The sequence below is a fragment of the Schistocerca piceifrons genome, chromosome 6 (assembly GCF_021461385.2).
Source record: "Schistocerca piceifrons isolate TAMUIC-IGC-003096 chromosome 6, iqSchPice1.1, whole genome shotgun sequence".
In the NCBI taxonomy this organism is placed as follows: domain Eukaryota; kingdom Metazoa; phylum Arthropoda; class Insecta; order Orthoptera; family Acrididae; genus Schistocerca; species Schistocerca piceifrons.
In genome coordinates this window covers 239,160,901-239,185,860 of record NC_060143.1, presented here as the reverse complement: position 1 = coordinate 239,185,860, position 24,960 = coordinate 239,160,901, and the positions used below count along the sequence as shown (strand labels likewise).

Sequence of the window (24,960 nt, the reverse complement as noted above, 5' to 3'; positions counted from 1 at the left end):
CCTCTTGGCCTTGGAGCCACGTCTGATCCGTGAAGTAGCTCCTCAGTTTGCCCACGAGGTTAAGTGCACTCCGTTGCACCAAGGAAAATCTCAAGCAGTATCGGGAATGGGGTCTGTCGTATCGCAGTCAGCCGCGCTGTCCATGCGGACAGCAGTAATAATACGAGTAGCAACACCTGCTCTGTTTCTAAACAGTATTGTTAGTTATTGTTTAGCATAAAGTGAACACAGAAATAGACATTTAGACAGAGAATAACGAGCGTTTTAAAGCTGTAGCTAACTTACTACAATGTAGTAGCTATTGAATCCGTAGGAAAGGACGTGACATCTCCCTTACGTCCTACAGAAGGATTACTGCTAAGAATGGATTAGACTGAATTTTCTCTTTTTGATAAGACACAATGAGCGATCTGTTTTATTTGCTAAAAACATTCTAAAGCCAAATTGCATAAAATATTTTTTTCAAACAACTGGTTTAGACAGACTTTGCTGTCATCTTCAGGTCTTAAATAATATTTTTGTTATGAAAAGTCGTCATTTTAAGTTGGACCTCACGACAAATTGCCATGTGGTTAAAAAACAGCATATTGTAAAAGGTTTATCGTAACTAAAATATTTAAAAAATATAAAACAAATGGCCAACTTAACAACGTGCTTTATGCTTTTTAAATATTTTCGTCATGACAAACCTTTTATAATGTGCTGTTTTTTTATCCACACGACAACTTGCCGTGAGATTTAATTTAAAACAACCACGTTTCACAACAAAAAAATTTTAAGCTGTGAAGATGATAGCAAAGACTGCCGAAACCGGTTGTTTTATATAAAGAAACGTTTTATGTAATCTTGGCTTTAGAATGTTTCTAGCAAGAATGAAATACTGCAATCTCTTGGCAGTTTATGTCGCGCTCAAGGTATATTAAATTAAAATTGCTTGTCAGACCGGGACACTAACATGAATCCCTGCCTATTGTGGCCAGTATCCTACTAGTTGCTCAAAACAGGCGCCGATCCAGATCTCGTTTTAACTGCTCACATAACACGCAATGCCAACTACACTCCTGGAAATTGAAATAAGAACACCGTGAATTCATTGTCCCAGGAAGGGGAAACTTTATTGACACATTCCTGGGGTCAGATACATCACATGATCACACTGACAGAACCACAGGCGCATAGACACAGGCAACAGAGCATGCACAATGTCGGCACTAGTACAGTGTATATCCACCTTTCGCAGCAATGCAGCCTGCTATTCTCCCATGGAGACGATCGTAGAGATGCTGGATGTAGTCCTGTGGAACGGCTTGCCATGCCATTTCCACCTGGCGCCTCAGTTGGACCAGCGTTCGTGCTGGACGTGCAGACCGCGTGAGACGACGCTTCATCCAGTCCCAAACATGCTCAATGGGGGACAGATCCGGAGATCTTGCTGGCCAGGGTAGTTGACTTACACCTTCTAGAGCACGTTGGGTGGCACGGGATACATGCGGACGTGCATTGTCCTGTTGGAACAGCAAGTTCCCTTGCCGGTCTAGGAATGGTAGAACGATGGGTTCGATGACGGTTTGGATGTACCGTGCACTATTCAGTGTCCCCTCGACGATCACCAGTGGTGTACGGCCAGTGTAGGAGATCGCTCCCCACACCATGATGCCGGGTGTTGGCCCTGTGTGCCTCGGTCGTATGCAGTCCTGATTGTGGCGCTCACCTGCACGTCGCCAAACACGCATACGACCATCATTGGCACCAAGGCGGAAGCGACTCTCATCGCTGAAGACGACACGTCTCCATTCGTCCCTCCATTCACACCTGTCGCGACACCACTGGAGGCGGGCTGCACGATGTTGGGGCGTGAGCGGAAGACGGCCTAACGGTGTGCGGGACCGTAGCCCAGCTTCATGGAGACGGTTGCGAATGGTCCGCGCCGATACCCCAGGAGCAACAGTGTCCCTAATTTGCTGGGAAGTGGCGGTGCGGTCCCCTACGGCACTGCGTAGGATCCTACGGTCTTGGCATGCATCCGTGCGTCGCTGCGGTCCGGTCCCAGGTCGACGGGCACGTGCACCTTCCGCCGACCACTGGCGACAACATCGATGTACTGTGGAGACCTCACGCTCCACGTGTTGAGCAATTCGGCGGTACGTCCACCCGGCCTCCCGCATGCCCACTATACGCCCTCGCTCAAAGTCCGTCAACTGCACATATGGTTCACGTCCACGCTGTCGCGGCATGCTACCAGTGTTAAAGACTGCGATGGAGCTCCGTATGCCACGGCAAACTGGCTGACACTGACGGCGGCGGTGCACAAATGCTGCGCAGCTAGCGCCATTCGACGGCCAACACCGCGGTTCCTGGTGTGTCTGCTGTGCCGTGCGTGTGATCATTGCTTGTACATCCCTCTCGCAGTGTCCGGAGCAAGTATGGTGGGTCTGACACACCGGTGTCAATGTGTTCTTTTTTCCATTTCCAGGAGTGTATATTCCACAGAGAGTCAGCGACTACAATATCTGACGAAAGGTAACCGGACGCCTATTAGTGGACATTAAAACGGTATATGCCCAACTGTCGCTTTTATGACGACTTGAACTGTGCTGGTGACAATTTCAGTGAGGTGTCTGGAAGTCTGTGGAGGAATGCCACTCCATTTGTCCTCAGCAGCAGAAGCTAGAGAAAGTTTAGATGTTGGGTGCCGGGATCGGTAGCGAAGTAGACTTTCTAAATCATTCCTATGGTGCTCTACTGGGTTTATGTCGCAACTCTGGACCGGACACCCCACTTCACGAATCTTATTACCCACACACCAATGCCTCACAGGTTCTGCTTCAGGACGGGCTGCATTGTTATGAAAATGAAATGATCGGATGGCATTGTTGGCCGGTAGGTCCCATTCGGGTTCGACCGCCAAGTGCAAGTCTTATTTCAGTCGGCACCAGAATGCGCGACTTGCGGCCGATGATGAGGACAATACAACACCCAGTCCCCGAGCGGAAAAAATCTTCAACCCGGACGGGAAGCGAACTCGGACCCAATGCATGGGAGGCAAGCACATTACCACCGAGCTAAACAGACAGACTGCATTGTCATGATGACAGAGACATACTCACAGACCTGTTCCTCCGGTGTGCGCAGAATACACTGCTGTAAAATTCGTTGAGATCCTTCCGAATTTAGTGGTTTCTTCAACACAGTAAGGTACCCATTAAAGCACCCCCCCATACCGTTATACCAGTAATCTGTACTTTAACGTTGGCACTACGCATTATGGCAGGGAATCTCCTCAAGGAATGACTCAAACACAAATCCTTCCATCGGATGGCCAAAGCGTCTCACCCGTTTCTAGTGTCCTACTGTCCAGTCTCCTTACAGCACTTCAAGCGTCGCTCACCACTGATTTGATACAGTTCCCCACAGTCGTTTAATGAACAAAGTGAGAGCATATGGACTATCAGGCGAATTGTGTGATTGGATTGAAGAGTTCCCAGATAACAGGACGCAGCATGTCATTCTCAATGGAGAAAAATCATCTGAAGCAAAAGTGATTTCAGCCCGCCCGGTTGGCCGTGCGGTCTAAAGCACGGCTTTCCGGGCGGGAAGGAGCACCTGGTCCCAAGCACGAATCCGCCCGGCGGATTTGTGTCGAGGTCCGGTGAACTGGCCCGTCTGTGGATGGTTTTTGGCGGTTTTCCATCTGCCTTGTCGAATGCGGGCTGGTTTCCCTTATTCCGCCTTAGTTACACTATGTCGGCGATTGCTGTGCGAACAAGTTCTCCACGTACGCGTACACCACCATTACTCTAAGACGCAAACATAGGGGTTACACTGGTCTGGTGTGAGACGTTCCCTTGGGGGTCCACCGGGGGCCGAACCGCACAATAACCCTGGGTTCGGTGTTGGAGTGGTGAAGTGGGCTGCGGTAGTCGTCGTGCGGTTGTGGACCACTGCGGCTGCGGCGGGGACGGAGCCCCCCTTCGTTTCTAGGTCCCCGGTTACCATACAATACAATACAATACAAGAGTGATTTCAGGTGTGCCGCAGGGGAGTGTCGTAGGAGCGTTGCTATTCACAATATATATAATTGACCTTCTGGATAACATCGGAAGTTCACTGAGGCCTTTTGCGGATGATGCTGTAGCATATCGAGAGGTTGTAACAATGGAAAATTGTACTGAAATGCAGGAGGATCTGCAACGAATTGACACATGGTGCAGGGAATGGCAATTGAATCTCAATGTAGACAAGTGTTATGTGCTGCGAATACATAGAAAGAAAGATCCTTTATCATTTAGTTACAATATAGCAGGTCAGCAACTGGAAGCAGTTAATTCCACATACTATCTGGGAGTAACCATTGGGGCAGATTTAAAATAGAATGACCATATAAAATTAATCGTCGGTAAAGCAGATGCCAGACTGAGATTCATTGGAAGAATCCTAAGGAAATACAGTCCGAAAACAAAGGAAGTACGTTACAGTACACTTGTTCGCCCACTGCTTGAATAGTGCTCACCGGTGTGGGATCCGTACCAGATAGGGTTGATAGAAGAGATAGAGAAGATCCAACGGAGAGCAGCGCGTTTCGTTACAGGATCATTTAGTAATCGCGAGAGCGTTACGGAGATGATAGATAAACCCCAGTGGAAAACTCTGCAAGAGAGACGCTCAGTAGCTCGGTACGGGCTTTTGTTTAAGTTTCGAGAACATACCTTCACCGAGGAGTCAAGCAGATATTGCTTCCTCCTACGTATATCTCGTGAAGAGACCATGAGGATAAAATCAGAGAGATTAGAGCCCACAGAGAGGCAAACCGATAATCTGTCTTTCCACGAACAATACGAGACTGAAATAGAAGGGAAAACCGATAGAGGTACTCAAAGTACCCTCCGCCACACACCGTCAGGTGGCTTGCGGAGTATGGATGTAGATGTAGATTACAGAAATTTGTCCCCTATGAGGGGCTACACGACCACTGAACTACGTTCTTTTTATCTCCATACACACAATCATTCTTCTAGCTGGGCTGCTGGTAGCATTTTGAAATTCAAAAGTGACTCCCCCCGCTGATTTCATGCGACTTTAAAAAGTTTTATAACCACCATCATCAACGGTGCAACGTCTCTGTCCGTCAGTTAGTAAGATCTGCATGGTTTAAATATGGTTGTTCCTTCGCGTCTCCACTTCACTATCACATCTATCGACTTGGTCAGTTTTATAAGCGTTGAAACGTTCCTAATGAATTTGTCAGTTAGAGGACGTCCAGTAAGAACGCCACGTCGAAGTCACTGAACTCTCTCGTCCGACCCAATCTGTTGTTACTACTTCTGCATTGACATGCAATACTCCCCGCTTCTCGTGGCAGCTAGTGGTTAATTCCACGTTGCATAATGGTGTCCGGATACTTGTGATCAGAGAGTGTACTTTATGCAGGCATTTTCTCTCTGCTTCTAATGTGGAAACACTATAGACTTCTTTTAAATATGTTTCTTCCTTCCTATACGTACTTTGCATTTTGATCAGTTCCACTTCACTCTCCTACTCTCTCTCTGCCTGTTGCTAAACCATTCATCTCCACCTACCAACTGGAACTGAAATCCTCAAACTCCTATATTCTAAATCAGGCACCTTCCCATACTTTTCCCTTTTACAGTTTTTTGTAGTGCAGTTTAGTACTCAGAAACACGATAGCATATGTATCACCAGATCATCTTCTTAATCCGGCCACTGTTTCAAAACTCCTTTCGTGTCACTCTACTCAGTCCCTCGATCCGATGGTACACTTTTCATTTCCCTAACGTACTGTGTAAACTTTTGAAAACCCGTCAGTGTAGTTATATGTACGCAGTGTAACACGCTAAAATAAGCTTGGCCGATATTAGATAATGAAACGCAGATAGAAGAGGAATGATGATAATTACCTGCTTCTTTTCGAGCTTGATTAAACTTTTGACAACGTAATATAAAATAAGATTTTTAGAATGCTTGCCATATAATATATAGAGTACGTATTTATTTAGTTAGATATTTTATATAGACAATTTGAACGACTCTCTTATGAAAAATATGGAACATGTCAATCCACAGGATACGCATAAGTGATCAGTATTAAGCTTACTGTAGCTTTGTTTACAGACTAAAATTCGTCCATGGCACAGAAGGGTTGTTACGAAGAAACGATTCTAGGTTAGATTTCAAAAAATGCTTCGCTACTTCCAGACATTTTACGTTATTGGGCAAATTATCGTGAAAGAAGGTTATATACATGGAAGAACCCAGGAGATACTAGAAAATTTCATATAGACTATATAATGGTAAGACAGAGATTTATGAACCAGGTTTTAAATTGTAAGACTTTTCCAGGCGCAGATGTGGACTCTGACCACAATCTGTTGGTTATGAACTGTAGATTAAAACTGAAGAAACTGCAAAAAGGTAGGAATTTAAGGAGATGGGACCGAGATAAATTGAAAGAACCAGAAGTCGTACAGAGTTTCAGGGAGAGCATAAAGGAACAATTGAAAGGAGTGGGGGAAAGAAATGCAGTAAAAGAAGAATGGGTAGCTTTGAAATAATGAAGGCAGCAGAGGCTCAAGAAGGTAAAAAGACGAGAGCTAATAGAAATCCTTCGGTAACAGAAGAGATACTGAATTTAATTGAAGAAAGGAGAAAATACAAAAATGCAGTAAGTAAAGCAGGCAAAAAGGAATACAAACGTCTCAAAAATGAGATCGACAGGAAGTGCAAAATGGCTAAGCAGGGACGGCTAGAGGACAAATGTAAGGATGTAGAGGCTTACCTCACTAGGGTTAAGATAGATTCTGCCTACAGGAAGATTAAAGAGACCTTTAGAGAAAAGAGAACCACTTGTATGAATATCAAGAGCTCAGATGGAAACACAGTTCTAAGCAAAGAAGGGAAAGCAGAAAGGTGGAAGCATTATATAGAGGTTCTATACAAGGGAGATGTAATTAAGGACTGTATAATGGAAATGGAAGAGGATGTAGATGAAGACGAAATGGGAGATATGATACTGCGTAAAGAGTTTGACAGAGCACTGATAGACCTAAGTCGACCCTGGGAGTAGACAACATTCCATTAGAACTACATACAGCCTTGGGAGAGCCAGTCCTGACAAAACTCTACCATCTGGTGAGCAAGATGTATGAGACAGGCGAAATTCCCTCAGACATCAAGAAGAATATAATAATCCCAATCCCAAAGAAAGCAGTTGTTGACAGATGTGAAAATTACCAATTCCTTGAAACGTTGGAACACGTCAGGCAATACTGACCCTACGGCTTATCTTAGAAGAGAGATTAAGAAAAGGCAAACCTACCTTTCTAGGATTTTTAGACTTAGAGAAAGCTTTTGACAATGTTGACTGGAATACTCTCTTTCAAATTCTGAAGGTGGCAGGGGTAAAATACCGGGAGTGACAGGCTATTTATAATTTGTACAGAAAGCAGATGGCAGTTATAAGAGTCGAGGGGTATGAAAGGGAAGCAGTGGTTGGGAATGGAGTGAGACTGGGTTGTAGCCTCTCCCCGATGCTATTCAATCTGTATATCGAGCAAGCAGTAAAGGAAACAAAAGAAAAGTTCGGAGTAGGTATTAAAATCCATGGAGAAGAAATAAAAACTTTGAGGTTCGCCGATGACATTGTAATTCTGTCAGAGGCAGCAAAGGACTTGGAAGAACAGTTGAACGGAATAGACAGTGTCTTGAAAGGAGGGTATAAGATGAACATCAACAAAAGCAAAACGAGGATAATGGAATGTAGTCGAATTAAGTCGGGAGATGCTGAGGGAATTAGATTAGGAAATGAGACACTTAAAGTAGTAAAGGAGTTTTGCTATTTGGGGAGCAAAATAACTGATGATGGTCCAAGTAGAGAGGATATAAAATGTAGACTGGCAACAGCAAGCAAAATAACTGATGATGGTCCAAGTAGAGAGGATATAAAATGTAGACTGGCAACAGCAAGGAAAAGGTTTCTGAAGAAGAGAAATTTGTTAACATCGAGTATTGATTTGAGAGTCAGGAAGTCGTTTCTGAAAGTATGTGTATGGAGTGTAACCATGTATGGAAGTGAAACATGGACGATAAATAGTTTAGACAAGAAGAGAATAGCAGCTTTCGAAATGTGGTGCTACAGAATAATGCTGAAGATTAGATGTGTAGATCACATAACTAATGAGGAGGTATTGATGAGAGTTGGGGAGAAGAGGAGATTGTGGCACAACTTGACTAGAAGAAGGGATCGGATGGTAGGACATGTTCTGGGGCCTCGAGGGATCACCAATTTAGTATTGGAGGGCAGCATGGAGGGTAAAAATCGTAGAGGGAGGCCAAGAGATGAAACAGATTCAGAAGGATGTAGGCTGCAGTAGGTACTGGGAGATGAAGAAGCTTGCACAGGATAGAGTAGCATGGAGAGCTGCATCAAACCAGTCTCTGGACTGAAGACCACAACAACAGCAGCAGCATCAAACTTTTGGTGCTGCACATTGATCTCCTCTCCGAGCCACTGACAGTTTCAATAATGGGTAACAAAGGTTGTGTTTTCCTCTAGTTCGTGGTTATGGAGATAACTATTCACAAATTGTGATGGGTGGCTTATGATGAATTTGTTGAACAAATGTGTGTATTTAGGTGGACCAGTTATAAAGCCTAACTCCTTGAATGGCTACTGTTACTACGTGGCTACTGCCGGAAAACTCGACAAATTATTCTTACTGTCCGGTTTTCTGCGATCATTACTTTCTTTCTAAGTGATGAATTACAGCAGATAATTATTTCATACGATATTATTATGCAAAATATATGCGGAGGAGATTCGCTTTGGGTACGGGACTGTTTTTTCTAAAATTGTTCCATTGCCCTATTGATTAACCCTGTCCATTTAAATTATTGACGGTGCATGAAAGTATACACGCAATTAAATCTAATACCAATGATTTTTCCTTTAACTCTGTATGGTGACAGTCCTTACAGTGTTTTTGCAGACTTATAATAGCCTGTCGGCTACGAAAACGAACAAGTACTAGGAAGAGGAATGCTGCAGACAGATATTACTAATGTTTCTGCTGAAAGCAAGCAGTGAGTCAGGTACATGCCAGGAATAGAGTGCTGCCTTTTTTTGAAAGACGTGAAAACACCAGGCGTTCATCGTGTGGGCAGCAGGCCGAGAGAGAGTGCTCTGCTCATTATAAACTTTCATAAAGCGGGGTGCTTAAGGAATGACCTTTTGAAAAGACAACATCTGTGAAGGTGGGGGAAAAAGACGTGACGCACTGACACAGCCGTTGTGTGGGCTGAAGAAGGTCACAGGTGTAGAAGTTTAAATTTTGTAAAGGGGCCGGTTGTTGGCTCATGACAATTAATTTCGTAGTGGTAATGGAAGCTCGCTAGTGAATACGTACAGACGTTTCCATTGGACGGAAAGCGAAAATACACGTACTGTGCGAGAGAATTTCTGACTGCTGCCCCAGTCTACGAGACAACTGAGCGGTACTAACTACAGCAGTCTCGTTATGAGAAGGGAAAATGAAGCATTTTTTTTTTAGAGCTGATCACAGATACTGGTACTGAATTCAGGATTCTCAGTCACTACTACAGCCACCCTTTCCGTCTGAATATCGGCAGAGTAGAAAGCATAAGGATAATTTGCGTACGTCATGACGAGGAGACCGCGACGTTATTTGTTTCAACTCAAAGTACGTTCTTCTGAACTAACTAGCTACACTCAATTAGTGATTAGGCGAGAGAACCGGTGTTTGTTCGCATTTTTCTGGGTCTTTTCTCTAGACTATCAACTTATTTAGTAATCATTAATGATGTTAGTGGACTCAATTTTTGAATGGTTCTGTGTCAGACCCACTCACCTGTGCCAAGGTCTTTTGAAGACGTTTTGCAAACTTGTGCCTTTTAATTATTTGTATGGCTTATACCCTGACCATGATCTCATTAACGCATCTAGCAAAAAAATCTGATTGTTATAGCGACCTTTAACTTCATTTGTCTTCTTGATGGAAGCTGTTATCAGTAGCCGGCCGTTGTGGCCAAGCGGTTCTAGGCGCTTCAGTCTGTAACGGCGCGACTGCTACGGTCGCAGGTTCGAATCCTGCTACGGGCATGGATGTTGTGATGTCCTTAGGTTAGTTAGGTTTCAGTAGTTCTAAGTTCTAGGGGACTGATGACTTCAGATGTTAAGTCCCATAGTGCTCAGACTCATTTGAACGTTATCAGTATGTCTATGTGAGTTGTGATGCCCACATTTCATGTTTAATTGGGCCACCCCTGTTTGATTCAGGTATTCAACTAGTTACCCGTTGGGCGACTTTCCTTTTTAATTCAACTGACCTCATGGGGAGCGATTAGCTCACTGAATAGTTTTTAGGGTTTCGATCTCGTGGCAACCAAAGGGTATCGTAAATGTTCACCCGTCACCTCACAATTTGATTCATAGACTAGCAGCTACACGAAGAACGAATGTTGTTGGTGCTGTGGTCTTCAGTCCAGAGACTGGTTTGAAAGACCTCTCCGTGCTGCTCTATCCTGAGCAAGCCTCTTCATCTCTGAATAACAACTACAACATACATCCTTCTGAATCTATACAAGATGTTAACAAATTTCTCTTCTTCAGAAACGCTTTCCTTACCATAATCAGTCTAAATTTTATATCCTCTCTATTTCGACCATCATCAGTTATTTTGCTCCCCAAGTAGCAAAACTCCTTTACTACTTTAAGCGTCTCATTTCCTAATCTAATTCCTTCAGCATCATCCGATTTAATTAGACAACATTCCATTATCCTCGTTTTGCTTTTGTTGACGTTCACCTTCTATCCTCCTTTCAAGACGCTGTCCACACCGCTCAGCTGCTCTTCCAGGTCCTTTTCTCTCTCTGACAGAATTACACTCTCCTCGACAAACCTCAAAATTTTATTTCTTCTTTATGGGTTTTAATTCCTATTCCTATTCTTTGTTTCCTTTACTGATTGCTCAATATACAGATTGAATAACATCGAGATAGGCTACAACTCTGTCTCAGTCCGTTCCCAATCACTGCTTGCCTCTCGTGCCCTTCGACTCTTATAACTGCCATTTCATTTCTGCAGAAATTGTACACAGCCTTTCGCTTCCTGTATTTTACACCTACCACCTTCAGAATTTGAAACCGAATGTTCCAGTCAACATTGTCAAAGGCTTTCTCCCAGTCTACAAATGCTACCAACTTAGGTTTGCCTTTCGTTAACCTATCTTCCCCCCCATGAACCATGGACCTTGCCGTTGGTGGGGAGGCTTGCGTGCCTCAGCGATACAGATAGCCGTACCGTAGGTGCAACCACAACGGAGGGGTATCTGTTGAGAGGCCAGACAAACGTGTGGTTCCTGAAGAGGGGCAGCAGCCTTTTCAGTAGTTGCAAGGGCAACAGTCTGGATGATTGACTGATCTGGCCTTGTAACAATAATCAAAACGGCCTTGCTGTGCTGGTACTGCGAACGGCTGAAAGCAAGGGGAAACTACAGCCGTAATTTTTCCCGAGGGCATGCAGCTTTACTGTATGATTACATGATGATGGCGTCCTCTTGGGTAAAATATTCCGGAGGTAAAATAGTCCCCCATTCGGATCTCCGGGCGGGGACTACTCAGGAGGATGTCGTTATCAGGAGAAAGAAAACTGGCGTTCTACGGATCGGAGCGTGGAATGTCAGATCCCTTAATCGGGCAGGTAGGTTAGAAAATTTAAAAAGGGAAATGGATAGGTTGAAGTTAGATATAGTGGGAATTAGTGAAGTTCGGTGGCAGGAGGAACAAGACTTCTGGTCAGGTGACTACAGGGTTATAAACACAAAATCAAATAGGGGTAATGCAGGAGTAGGTTTAATAATGAATAGGAAAATAGGAATGCGGGTAAGCTACTACAAACAGCATAGTGAACGCATTATTGTGGCCAAGATAGATACGAAGCCCACACCTACTACAGTAGTACAAGTTTATATGCCAACTAGCTCTGCAGATGACGAAGAAATTGAAGAAATGTATGATCAAATAAAAGAAATTATTCAGATTGTGAAGGGAGACGAAAATTTAATAGTCATGGGTGACTGGAATTCGAGTGTAGGAAAAGGGAGAGAAGGAAACATAGTAGGTGAATATGGATTGGGGGACAGAAATGAAAGAGGAAGCCGCCTGGTAGAATTTTGCACAGAGCACAACATAATCATAACTAACACTTGGTTTAAGAATCATGAAAGAAGGTTGTATACATGGAAGAACCCTGGAGATACTAAAAGGTATCAGATAGATTATATAATGGTAAGACAGAGATTTAGGAACCAGGTTTTAAATTGTAAGGCATTTCCAGGGGCAGATGTGGACTCTGACCACAATCTATTGGTTATGACCTGTAGATTAAAACTGAAGAAACTGCAAAAAGGTGGGAATTTAAGGAGATGGGACCTGGATAAACTAAAAGAACCAGAGGTTGTACAGAGATTCAGGGAGAGCATAAGGGAGCAATTGACAGGAATGGGGGAAATAAATACAGTAGAAGAAGAATGGGTAGCTTTGAGGGATGAAGTAGTGAAGGCAGCAGAGGATCAAGTAGGTATAAAGACGAGGGCTAGTAGAAATCCTTGGGTAACAGAAGAAATATTGAATTTAATTGACGAAAGGAGAAAATATAAAAATGCAGTAAGTGAAACAGGCAAAAAGGAATACAAACGTCTCAAAAATGAGATCGACAGGAAGTGCAAAATGGCTAAGCAGGAATGGCTAGAGGACAAATGTAAGGATGTAGAGGCCTATCTCACTAGGGGTAAGATAGATACCGCCTACAGGAAAATTAAAGAGACTTTTGGAGATAAGAGAACGACTTGTATGAATATCAAGAGTTCAGATGGAAACCCAGTTCTAAGCAAAGAAGGGAAAGCAGAAAGGTGGAAGGAGTATATAGAGGGTCTATACAAGGGCGATGTACTTGAGGACAATATTATGGAAATGGAAAAGGATGTAGATGAAGATGAAATTGGAGATACGATACTGCGTGAAGAGTTTGACAGAGCACTGAAAGACCTGAGTCGAAACAAGGCCCCCGGAGTAGACAATATTCCATTGGAACTACTGACGGCCGTGGGAGAGCCAGTCCTGACAAAACTCTACCATCTGGTGAGCAAGATGTATGAAACAGGCGAAATACCCTCAGACTTCAAGAAGAATATAATAATTCCAATCCCAAAGAAAGCAGGTGTTGACAGATGTGAAAATTACCGAACTATCAGCTTAATAAGTCACAGCTGCAAAATACTAACACGAATTCTTTACAGACGAATGGAAAAACTAGTAGAAGCCAACCTCGGGGAAGATCAGTTTGGATTCCGTAGAAACACTGGAACACGTGAGGCAATACTGACCTTACGACTTATCTTAGAAGAAAGATTAAGGAAAGGCAAACCTACGTTTCTAGCATTTGTAGACTTTGAGAAAGCTTTTGACAATGTTGACTGGAATACTCTCTTTCAAATTCTAAAGGTGGCAGGGGTAAAATACAGGGAGCGAAAAGCTATTTACAATTTGTACAGAAACCAGATGGCAGTTATAAGAGTCGAAGGACATGAAAGGGAAGCAGTGGTTGGGAAGGGAGTAAGACAGGGTTGTAGCCTGTCCCCGATGTTGTTCAATCTGTATATTGAGCAAGCAGTAAAGGAAACAAAAGAAAAATTCGGAGTAGGTATTAAAATTCATGGAGAAGAAATAAAAACTTTGAGGTTCGCCGATGACATTGTAATTCTGTCAGAGACAGCAAAGGACTTGGAAGAGCAGTTGAATGGAATGGACAGTGTCTTGAAAGGAGGATATAAGATGAACATCAACAAAAGCAAAACAAGGATAATGGAATGTAGTCTAATTAAGTCGGGTGATGCTGAGGGAATTAGATTAGGAAATGAGGCACTTAAAGTAGTAAAGGAGTTTTGCTATTTGGGAAGCAAAATAACTGATGATGGTCGAAGTAGAGAGGATATAAAATGTAGGCTGGCAATGGCAAGGAAAGCGTTTCTGAAGAAGAGAAATTTGTTAACATCCAGTATTGATTTAAGTGTCAGGAAGTCATTTCTGAAAGTATTCGTATGGAGTGTAGCCATGTATGGAAGTGAAACATGGACGATAAATAGTTTGGACAAGAAGAGAATAGAAGCTTTCGAAATGTGGTGCTACAGAAGAATGCTGAAGATTAGATGGGTAGATCACATAACTAATGAGGAAGTATTGAGTAGGATTGGGGAGAAGAGAAGTTTGTGGCACAACTTGACCAGAAGAAGGGATCGGTTGGTAGGACATGTTCTGAGGCATCAAGGGATCACCAATTTAGTATTGGAGGGCAGCGTGGAGGGTAAAAATCGTAGAGGGAGACCAAGAGATGAATACACTAAGCAGATTCAGAAGGATGTAGGTTGCAGTAGGTACTGGGAGATGAAAAAGCTTGCACAGGATAGAGTAGCATGGAGAGCTGCATCAAACCAGTCTCAGGACTGAAGACCACAACAACAACAACATCTTCTAAGACAAGTCGTAGGGTCAGTATTCCCTCGCGTGTTCCAACATTTCTACGGAATCCAAACTGGTCTCCCCCGAGCTCGGCATCTACCAGTTTTTCCATTCGTCTGTAAAGAATTGGTGTTAGTATTTCGCAACCGTGACTTATTAAAATGATAGTTCGGTAATTTTCACACCTGTAAAAACCTGCTTTCTTTGGGAATGGAATCATTACATCCTTCTTGAAGTCCGATGGTATTTCGCGTGTCTCATACATTTTTCTCGCCAGATGGAAGTGTTTTGTCATGACTGGCTCTCCTGAGGCTATCAGTAGTTCTAGTGGAATATTGTCTGCTCCTGGGGCCTTGTTTCGGCTTCAGTCTTTCACTGCTCTGCCAAATTCTTCGCGCAATATCATATTTTTCATTTCATCTTCATCGTCAATTTCCATAATATTTCCCTCAATTACATCACTCTTGGATACACCCTCTAAATACCCCTTCCTTCTTTCTGCTTTCCCCTCTTTGCTTATGACTGATTTCCCATCTGCGCTCTTGATATTCATGCAAGTCGTTCTCTTTTCTCCAAAACTCTCTTTAATTTTCCTGTAGGCAGTATCTATTTTACCCATAGTGATGCACGCTTCTACATCCTTACATTTGTCCCATAGCCATCCCCGCTTACGCATTTAGCACTGCCTGTCGATCTCATTTTTGAGACGCTTGTACTCCTTTTCGCCTTCTTCATTTACTGTTTTATATTTTCTCCTTTCGTGATTAAATCCATTATTTCTGTTACCAAGGATTTCTACTAGCCCTCGTCTGTTTACCTATTTGGTCCTCTGCTTCCTTGACTATTTCATCTCTCAAAGCTACCCATTCTTCCTCAACTGCATTTCTTTCGACTGTTCTTGTCAATCGTTTACTAATGCTCTCTGAAGTTGTCTGCAACCTGTGGTTCTTTCACTTTATCCAGGTTCCATCTCCTTAATTTCCTAACTTTTTGCAGTTGCTTCAGTTTTAATCTACAGTTCATAATCAATAAATTGTTGTCAGAGTCCACTTCAACCCCTGGAAGTGTCTTACAGTGTAAAACTTGGTTCCTAAATATTTGTCTTACCATTACATAATCAGGCAGCTTCCTCTTTATTCCTTACCACCAGTCCATATTCACCTACTCCTTTTCCTTATCTTCTTTTCCCTACTATCGAATTCCTGTTCTTCATGACTATTAAATTTTCGTCTCTCTTAACTATCTGAATAATTTCTTTAATCGCATTATACATTTCTTCAGTCTCTTCATCATCTGCGGAGCTAGTTCACAAATAAACTTGTGATAGGCGTGGGCTTCGTGTCTATCTTGGCTACAATAATGCAATCACTATGCTGTTTGTAGAAGCTTATCCGCGTTCCTATTTTTTGAATCATTATTAAACCTACCCCTGCATTACCGTTAATTCTGGTCAGCTAACCAGAAGTCTTTTTCCTCCTGCCACCGAATTTCAGTAATTCCCACTATATCCAGTTTTAACCCATCAATTTCCCTTTCTAAATTTTCTAACCTACCTGCCCGATTAATGGATCTTATATTCCACGCTCAGATCCGTAAAACGGCAGTTTTGTTCCCCTTGATAACGACATCCTCCTGAGTAGTCCCCACCCTGAGATCCGAATGGGGGACTATTTTACCTCCGGATTAATTTACCTAAGGGGATGCCATCGTCATTTAATCAAACAGTAAAGCTACATGCATCCGGCAAAGATTAAGGCTGTAGTTTCCCCTTGCTTTCATCCGTCGCAGCAAAAGCACTGCAAGGTCGTTTTGGTTGAAATGTTACAAGACGAGATCAGTCAATCACCCAGACTGTTGCCGTGCAACTACTGAAAAGTCTGCTGCCTCTCTTCAGGAACCATTCGTTTGTCTAACCTCTTAACAGATACCTCAGCATTGTGGTTGCACCTACGGTTTGACTATCTGTATCGCTGACGCACGCAAAGCTCCCCACCAATGGCAAGGTCCATGGTTCATGGGGGGAGAGCGAATGTAGCTACTGCTGAAAACTCGAACTGGAAGAAGCATGTAAATTAACTGCTCAAAAATTAAGTTCAAAGCGAATCTAGCTGAACTTAATTTTTTGAGCAGCTAACTTACAATGCTTCTTCCAGTTCAAGTTTTCAGCAACACGTACATTCCAAAATTTGGAACCTTCTAGCCTGTTCACTGACTTCTGTTAATGTGCTACATGAATTGTCGGTGAGGCTATTTCGTTATAGAGAAACCAGAAGAATATGTTTCCTCAAGATTAAGGCAGATTCCATTTTCAAAGAACCACTTGAAAAATATCGCGAACGACCACTCTCGTTACCCTCTCCATAATGGTAATTGTTGTAACACCAGTACCGTTCGCAAAATGTGTAGATTCTGCTTGATGAATGTAAGTGGAACGTCACTCAAGTGTATAAGGAATAGGAATGGACCCAAAATTGAACCTTTCCTGACCCCCTTCGTGATTTCTCCCCAGTCACTAAATTTTTGTCTATTTCAACATTGTTTGAATTATTGATCTCAACGTTTTTAATTCTGTTTGTTATGTACGGTACAGATTGATCGTATGAAAAGCCATTAATTCCATAAAACTTGACTTTTTCTGAGAAAGCAGCACGATCTATGCAGTTAAACATCTTGGAAAAATCTGAAAAAATATAAACTTGTGATATTTTATTATTTAAGCCTTGTAATATTTGGACGAGTGACTGCATAAATAGCATTCTCAGTGGAACAAATTTCTGAAATCAGATCTGCTAAAACGTCTTATTTTGGAAGAGCAAAATTAAAGGGGAACAGATACTAAGACTGAGATTCTGATCAGATCTAAGACGGACTTAAATGACCTGTTCAAAAGAATGTTCAATACACTTAATATAAAATTGGCTTACAATTAAACAGAGGAACAACGTAGCTAACGAAGAGTAGTAGAGGATAAAAATAATGTATTTAACATCAAAATTGAAAACTACACAGTAGCTGGAAAAATGGAATGATTCTGCCTTCTTGCAAGCAGGGCTACATTGGATGGCCGAAGCGAGAAAGGCATCATGATTAATTCGGCACAGGTGAAGAAACATTGGAACTGGAAGGGGGAAACAGTCAGTGGTACCAAAGTATCAAAAAATGGTTCAAATGGCTCTGAGCACTGAGAGACTTAATTTCTGAGGTCATCAGTCCCCTAGAACTTAGAACTGCTTAAACCTAACTAGCCTAAGGACATCACACACATCCATGGCCGAGGCAGGATTTGAATCTGCGACCGTAGCGGCCGCGCGGTGCCAGACTGTAGCACCTAGAACCGCTCGGCCACATCGGCCGGCACCAAAGTATCCTCTGCCACACATCGTTAGATGGCTTGCGGAGTATGATGCATATGTGGAAAGGCATGTTGAAGGGACAAAGATTCGATGCAGTGAAGGAAGCTACTATATGACCTAAAACAGAGAGATTCACAGCTTTGCTTTCGTAAGTGGCAGAAACGTGGGATGGTTGTATTCGCTTTGAAGGGAACTACTTTTAAGCTGGTGATAGAGGATGTGGTCTAGGTAAGATATGATAGTTTTAATTAGTGTATTTTGGAAACTTTCAGACGCCACTTCGTAAATAAACTTAAAGTTTAGTAAGGTAACGCGGTGATGATGTGAAAGATACTTTTATGGTGATACAAGTGCGCATCTTGATGCTGTGGAATACTGCTAACTGTGCGTGTGGAATTTTGGAAATGAGGGCTTTGGAGATAATTTTGTGTGAGAAAGAAAGTAACATGTGCATGGGCACAGGCTGAATGCAGGAATTTCTAGATGAGTAACTTTGCAGTTGGGCTGGAGAAAAGCTGGGATGAAGCCTGCATTTTGGATGATTTGGAAAATGTACACAGTGTATGTAGACGGAAACGTCTCAGGTGTGATTTTATAGTCTGGAAGAGAAAGGTGGTGAGATTTGCTTCGTGTCAGTATGCGGAGTGTCTGTAGAGGAAAGATATATGGTATAAGTTTTTATAGCCGTTGCAGAAATCCATTGTTCTTAAATACAGGGTGTACGATGGACTATTGGGAGGTGTAGGAGAGACGAATTTGGATTTGGTGATGGAGAAGGCGTGGGTTGTTCATAAGATTTTGCAGGATACCAGCAGAGGAAAGTGACCGGAAACGGAGAGAGAGCCTGGATTTGGAGGGAGTTGGGGAATATGAGGAGGAATGGCCACAGCCGCAAGACGTGGGTGACCGTTTTTGGAGCAGATGAGGCAGGAGAGTACAGTGGGAGAGGGACGGAGCGCAGAGCTACTCACGCGGCGCGGTGGTGGGCCCGCAGCGGCGGGTTCTCGCCGAAGCCCACGACGTAGCTGCGGCCCGTTTCGCCCAGGGCGTAGTCGATCTGCTGCTTGGCGAACGCCTGCAGCGTCTCCTGGTCCAGGCCGAGGTTCGACACCTGCCGCGAAAGAAGGAAGGTGGTGAGAAAACATGACAGTGAAGCGGCTACGTGTGACTGGCGGAGTCTGTCACAGAAATTAGAGCAGTCACCACCAGTGATCCGCCAAAACTACACTACTGGCCAGTAAAATTGCTACACCACGAAGATGACATGCTACAGACGCGAAACTTAACCGACAGCAAGAAGATGCTGTGATATGCAAATGATTAACTTTTAAGAGCATTCACACAAGTTTGGCGCCGGTGGCGACACCTACAACGTGCTGACATGAGGAAAGTTTCCAACCGATTTCTCATACACAAACAGCAGTTGACCGGCGTTGCCTGGTGAAACGTTGTTGTGATGCCTCGTGTATGGAGGAGAAATGCGTACCATCACGTTTCCGAGTTTGATACAGGCAATCGCGATTGCGGTTTATCGTATCGCGACATTGCTGCTCGCGTTGATAGAGATCAAATGACTGTTAGCAGAATATGGAATCGGTAGGTTCAGGAGGGTAATACGGAACGCCGTGCTGGATCCCATCTGCACGAGCAGTTCGACGACGTTTCCAGCAGCATGGACTATCAGCTAGGAGACCATGGCTGCGGTTACCCTTGACGCTGCATCACAGACAGGAGCGCCAGCGATGGTGTGCTCAACAACGAACATGGGTGCACGAATGGCAAAACCTCATTTTTTCCGGATGAATCCAGGTTCTGTTTACAGCATCGTGGTGGTCGCATCCGTGTCTGGCGACATCGCGGTGAACGCACATTGGAAGCGTGTATTCGTCATCGCCATACTGGCGTGATGGTACGGGGTGCCATTGGTTACACGTCTCGGTCACCTCTTGTTCGCATTGACGGCACTTTGAACAGTGGACGTTACGACCCTTGGCTCTACCCTTCATTCGATCCCTGCGAAACCCTACATTTCAGCAGGATAATGCACGACCGCATGTTGCAGGTCCTGTACGGGCCTTTCTGGATAGAGAAAATGTTCGGCTGCTGCCCTGGCTAGCACGTTCTCCAGATCTCTAACCAATTTAAAACGTCTGGACAATGGTGGCCGAGCAACTGGCTCGTCACAATACGCCAGTCACTACTCTTGACGAACTGTGGTATCGTGTTGAAGCTGTACCTGTACACGCCGTCCATACTCTGTTTGACTCAATGCCCAGGCGTATCAAGGTTGTTATTACGGCCAGAGGTGGTTGTTCTGAGTACTGATTTCTCAGGACCTATGCACCCAAAATATAACCACATGTCAGTTCTAGTATAATATATCTGCCCAATGAATACCCGTTTATCTTCTGCATTTCTCCTAGGTGTATCAATTTTAATGGCCAGTAGTGTAAATGGCGTTGCATTTCTTGATGCCAACTGGGGTAATTACTTTGTAGCAACTCACCTCAGGCACAAAGGTCTTTCTGACCCAAAAGCATGTCATCAGGATAAAGAGTAAAAGGTTTATCATTATTAAATGTAGTCTTTTTAGGAGAAACGAATAATGAAATGTACACATAATATAACATATACATAGTATACCTCACTGGCGGATATTACGATGGTAAAATAAACCAAAGGAAAGGTAGATTTATTCCTTATGTTTCGTGAATTGTTAGTCTGTTGTTCTTTTTTAAGGATATCAGTTCACGCGTCATACATGAGAGTGGCGTGAGCTGCTGGACTAGTAGGTGGTCATTTGGTCCATATCCATTCAAAAAATTTGATTTGTGTGTTAATATTCAAAGAACTTGCGGGTTCACTGCCAGCCGTCATGAATTAACTCGCCACATGCCAGTCACCTTCAGGTGAGCCATCGAAGACTGAAGAGGAATCTCCCACACCATCTATTTATTATTGCTCTCGTGTCTTCCGCATATGCATTAACTCTTTGACTGCCAATTTTATTTTAAAAACATTAATGTATTTTTATTTTAATTAATGTCATAGTCAAAAGTAACCACACGAAAAGAATATTCCCTCCGTTTCGTTTTCCGAGGAATTTGGGGCGTGGGGAGTAGGATTGACTGCATTGTTAGTAAGTACATCCAGAGTTTCAAAAGACAACTGTGCAGAAACTACAAGACATGCTGAAGACATACGCACCTCAGTCACAGAGCTTCTCTCCAAGTCTGTACCTCGCACTACAAGTGCTCAGTGTGGGGTTTCGTTGGAGATGTGGCAAGCGTCAGTTCGTGGATGCAAGTAGTTGACGCAATGTGTCCGGGAAGGCGCGAAGGTAGCCCGCCTTTCGAATCTGGTAATTGGGTAGATAACTGAGCAGCCTATCAGCAAGAGCGAACTAATGTGATGAGACAATACGGAGACGAGGGTTAACAATGAAACTTGAGGACACACGAACCACTGGTGCAATCTGTGATTATAAGTTCCCTTTACCAATGGAACACTGATTCATACCAATAACAAGCAAGAATCGCAGTTGATTCTCTGATAACGGACAGCGCCCGTGCTGATGGAATTGCAGAACTCAGTTCTAAACGGATTCGTTTAGTAATGCTGTCCCAAAACGATGTTAATGTGATGAAAAACTATTGTTTTGTCATTCTCCATTAAATTTTCGCTGGAGATACAATGATTAGTAGCAGAATTCGTTGGGTGCAAAAGTCAGTGCAACGTTAATGTTTGGTGCAGGCGTACCATATTGGCTTATGTAAGCCATAATGCATAGGAAATGTATTTGGTACATTCAGGCATAAATAATGACTGATCCCAGGAGGTCCGAAATTTTACCAAATCCCATTAACAGAGGGCAGTAGTTAAATAAAATAAACGATATTTTTCGAAGATTTGTCTGACAGAAGCAAGGGATTTCACAGACCCCTGTCCAGGCCTGAAGTACTGCTCTTCAAATTCATTCATGATCAGCACATACAGAAGTAGTACTCAGAATTCACGACAGATTAAAACTCTGTGCAGGTCCACAACTCACACCTGGCTGACTTCTTTTTGGGGGCAACTGTCTTACCGAGTAAGTTATCAAACCCTGACTCGCGACCTCCTTCCTCTCTCATACCTCACCTCTTTGCAATAGTTCAGATCTATTTTCTTTTATTCCAGAATGCTTCTACTTTTGAAAGACTTCTTGCATAATTTTTCGGAAAAGGCACCCCTGACAGTAAGGACATCACAAAGATATAGCTTACTATGCATTAAGTCTTACTCGTAGAATTAATTTTCTGTGTTTCACGGAGTGGCTTTTTTTTAAAAAAAAAAAAAAAAAAAAAAAAGGTGTGCTGGACAGAGACACGAACCCAGAAATCTGCACCTCCCTGAAGGTAGGGTTAGCCGCGCGGTTTGAGGCGCCCTGTCTGTCACGGATTCGAGTCCTCCCTCGGGCGTGGGTATGTGTGTGTTGTTGTTCTTAACGTAAGTTACTTTAAGTAGTGTATAAGTTTATTTCGAAGCTGCTTGTTGGACTGAGACATGAAACCAGGAAGCTTGCCTTTCACGGACAATTATTTACAGACTGAGCTATTCACGCACTTCTCACTACTCTCCCACACAGCTGGACAGCTCCGTCAGTAGCGCCGTTCCCCTCGAAAAGCAAGGAGGCTCGAGTCTCGGACCGTCATATTTAAAGGGAGATCGTAAGGTATCGTACGAAGTCTACTCTAAACCCTTCCCACATGGCGGTGATTATATGTCCACATCGGAGCAACGCCTGGTTCCATACGCGCTGCAGCGACGCCGCCAAACGGGAACTTTCCGATCGCTCCTTACATGTTTAATCTTTCTGGAAGTTGCAGAATCTGCACGTTCTCCGACGAAGGTGAATATTTACTTTCGACTGTAGTAACATGTCGGTCAATTAGCATTAATCCCAGTTACGACAGCCGTGGATTACGCTGACCATACAAGCAAAACCCACGATGCCGTGTGTAACACAATGCGGACCCATCGGACGTGCTCACCTCGAGACACATGAGAGCGACGGTGGCGGCGACCTGCAGGGAGCCCCACTCGCTGAGGAAGAGCAGGCCCTTGGGCGTACGCTTCTCGTTGGTGAGCAGGTAGTTGCAGGTGCCGCGCAGGTGCTCCAGGTACTGCCCGTTGCTGGAGATGTTGGCCAGCACCGCCTGCGAAACGAGAATGTAGCAGTTCACACACATATCAACAGCGCCTCTAGCGATGTACAAGTAGCTCTCCGACCTGACAAAACGCTGCAAAATTTTTAACAGCATGACGGATGGGCAGCCGGAAAGTAATTAAAAGAATTACCAAAGGCTATCCTCGTGAATCGATCTGCTGCCGCATGTTCTGGGACACTACAATCGATCCCCTCCTACAGATTCCAAACGAAGATGACAGGGTGCCTATTCTGTATCTTTCACGCTACTGAGCCAATCGTTTCGGTACTCAAGAGCACCGAACGGTCTAGTACTCGAATTAGAGTCCCATCTTTATTCAGTATGCATTTCGGTAGCGATATCGTTCGGGTCTAAAGAACCGAAGCGCTGTCGTCGGTTCGCGTCGTCCAAGCCAATCAAATGCAAGCGCCGACAGATCCGCGAATGCGCACAGCGCCACGAACAAAAAGTGGCTGGCAGGCGGCACAGGCGTGCTATTCTTCGAAGTCATCTTATACTCATTCACACTGCCATCGTGTTTTGGATTTCACGTTTCGGAAAGTGAGTTAGAATAGTGTGTAGTACAACTGAAACTGCAAGAAACTGAAGAAATTGCAAAAAGGTGGGAATTTAAGGAGATGGGACCTCGATAAACGGAAAGAACCAGAGGTTGTACAGAGTTTCAGGGAGACAATAAGGGAACAATTCACAGGAATGGGGGAAAGAAATAAAGTAGAAGAAGAATGGGTAGCTTTGAGGGATGAAATAGTGAAGGCAGCAGAGGATCAAATAGGTAAAAAGACGAGGGCTAGTAGAAACCCTTGGGTAACAGAAGAAATATTGAATTTAATTGCTGAAAATATAAAATATAAAAATGCAGTATATGAAGCAGGGAAAAAGAAATACAAACGTCTCAAAAATGATATCGACAGGAAGTGCAAAATGGCAAAGCAGGGATGGCTAGAGGACAATTGTAAGGATGTAGAGGCATATCTCACTAGGGGTAAGAAAGATTCTGCCTACAGGAATATTAAAGAGACCTTTGGAGAAAAGAGAACCACTTGTATGAATATCAAGAGCTCAGATGGAAACCCAGTTCTAAGCAAAGAAGGGAAAGCAGAAAGGTGGAAGGAGTATATAGCGGATCTATACAAGGGCGATGTACTTGAGGACAATATTATGGAAATAGAAGAGGATGTAGATGAAGATGAAATGGGAGATAAGACACTGCGTGAAGAGTTTGACAGAGCACTGAAAGACCTGAGTCGAAACAAGGTCCCCGAAGTAGACAACATTCCATTAGAACTACTGACATCCTTGGGAGAGCCAGTCCTGACAAAACGCTACCGTCTGGTGAGCAAGATGTATGAGACAGCCGAAATACCCTCAGACTTCAAGAAGAATACAATAATTCCGATCCCAAAGAAAGCAGGTGTTGACAGATGTGAAAATTACCGAAGTATCAGTTTAATAAGTCACAGCTGCAAAATACTAACGCGTATTCTTTACAGACGAATGGAAAAACTGGTACAAGCCGACCTCGGGGAAGATCAGTTTGGCTTCCGTAGAAATGTTGGAACACGTGAGACAATACCGACCCTACTGAATTATCTTAGAAGAAAGATTAAGGGAAGGCAAACCTACGTTTCTAGCATTTGTAGACTTAGAGAAAGCTTTTGACAATGTAGATTGGAATACTCTCTTTCAAATTCTAAAGGTGGCAGGGGTAAAGTACAAGGAGCAAAAGGCTATTTACAATTTGTACAGAAAGCAGGTGGCAGTTATAAGAGCCGAGGGGTATGAAAGGGAAGCAGTGGTTGGGAAGGGAGTGAGCCAGGGTTGTAGCTTATCCCCGATGTTATTCAATCTGT

The 24,960-nt window shown here is 43.6% G+C and overlaps 1 protein-coding gene across 1 annotated transcript in view; it reads right to left on the bottom strand.

Annotated features, from left to right (window-relative positions):
- The window catches only part of LOC124802615 (endoglucanase A-like), a 123,507-nt gene that overhangs the window by 26,454 nt on the left and 72,093 nt on the right, over positions 1-24,960 (bottom strand). The window contains exons 7-8 of the mRNA XM_047263501.1: positions 22,934-23,098; positions 18,872-19,011 (exon numbers count right to left, since the gene is read on the bottom strand). Of these exons, the coding sequence (XP_047119457.1) occupies positions 18,872-19,011; positions 22,934-23,098 (305 nt within the window). The remainder of the gene's footprint in view (positions 1-18,871; positions 19,012-22,933; positions 23,099-24,960) is intronic.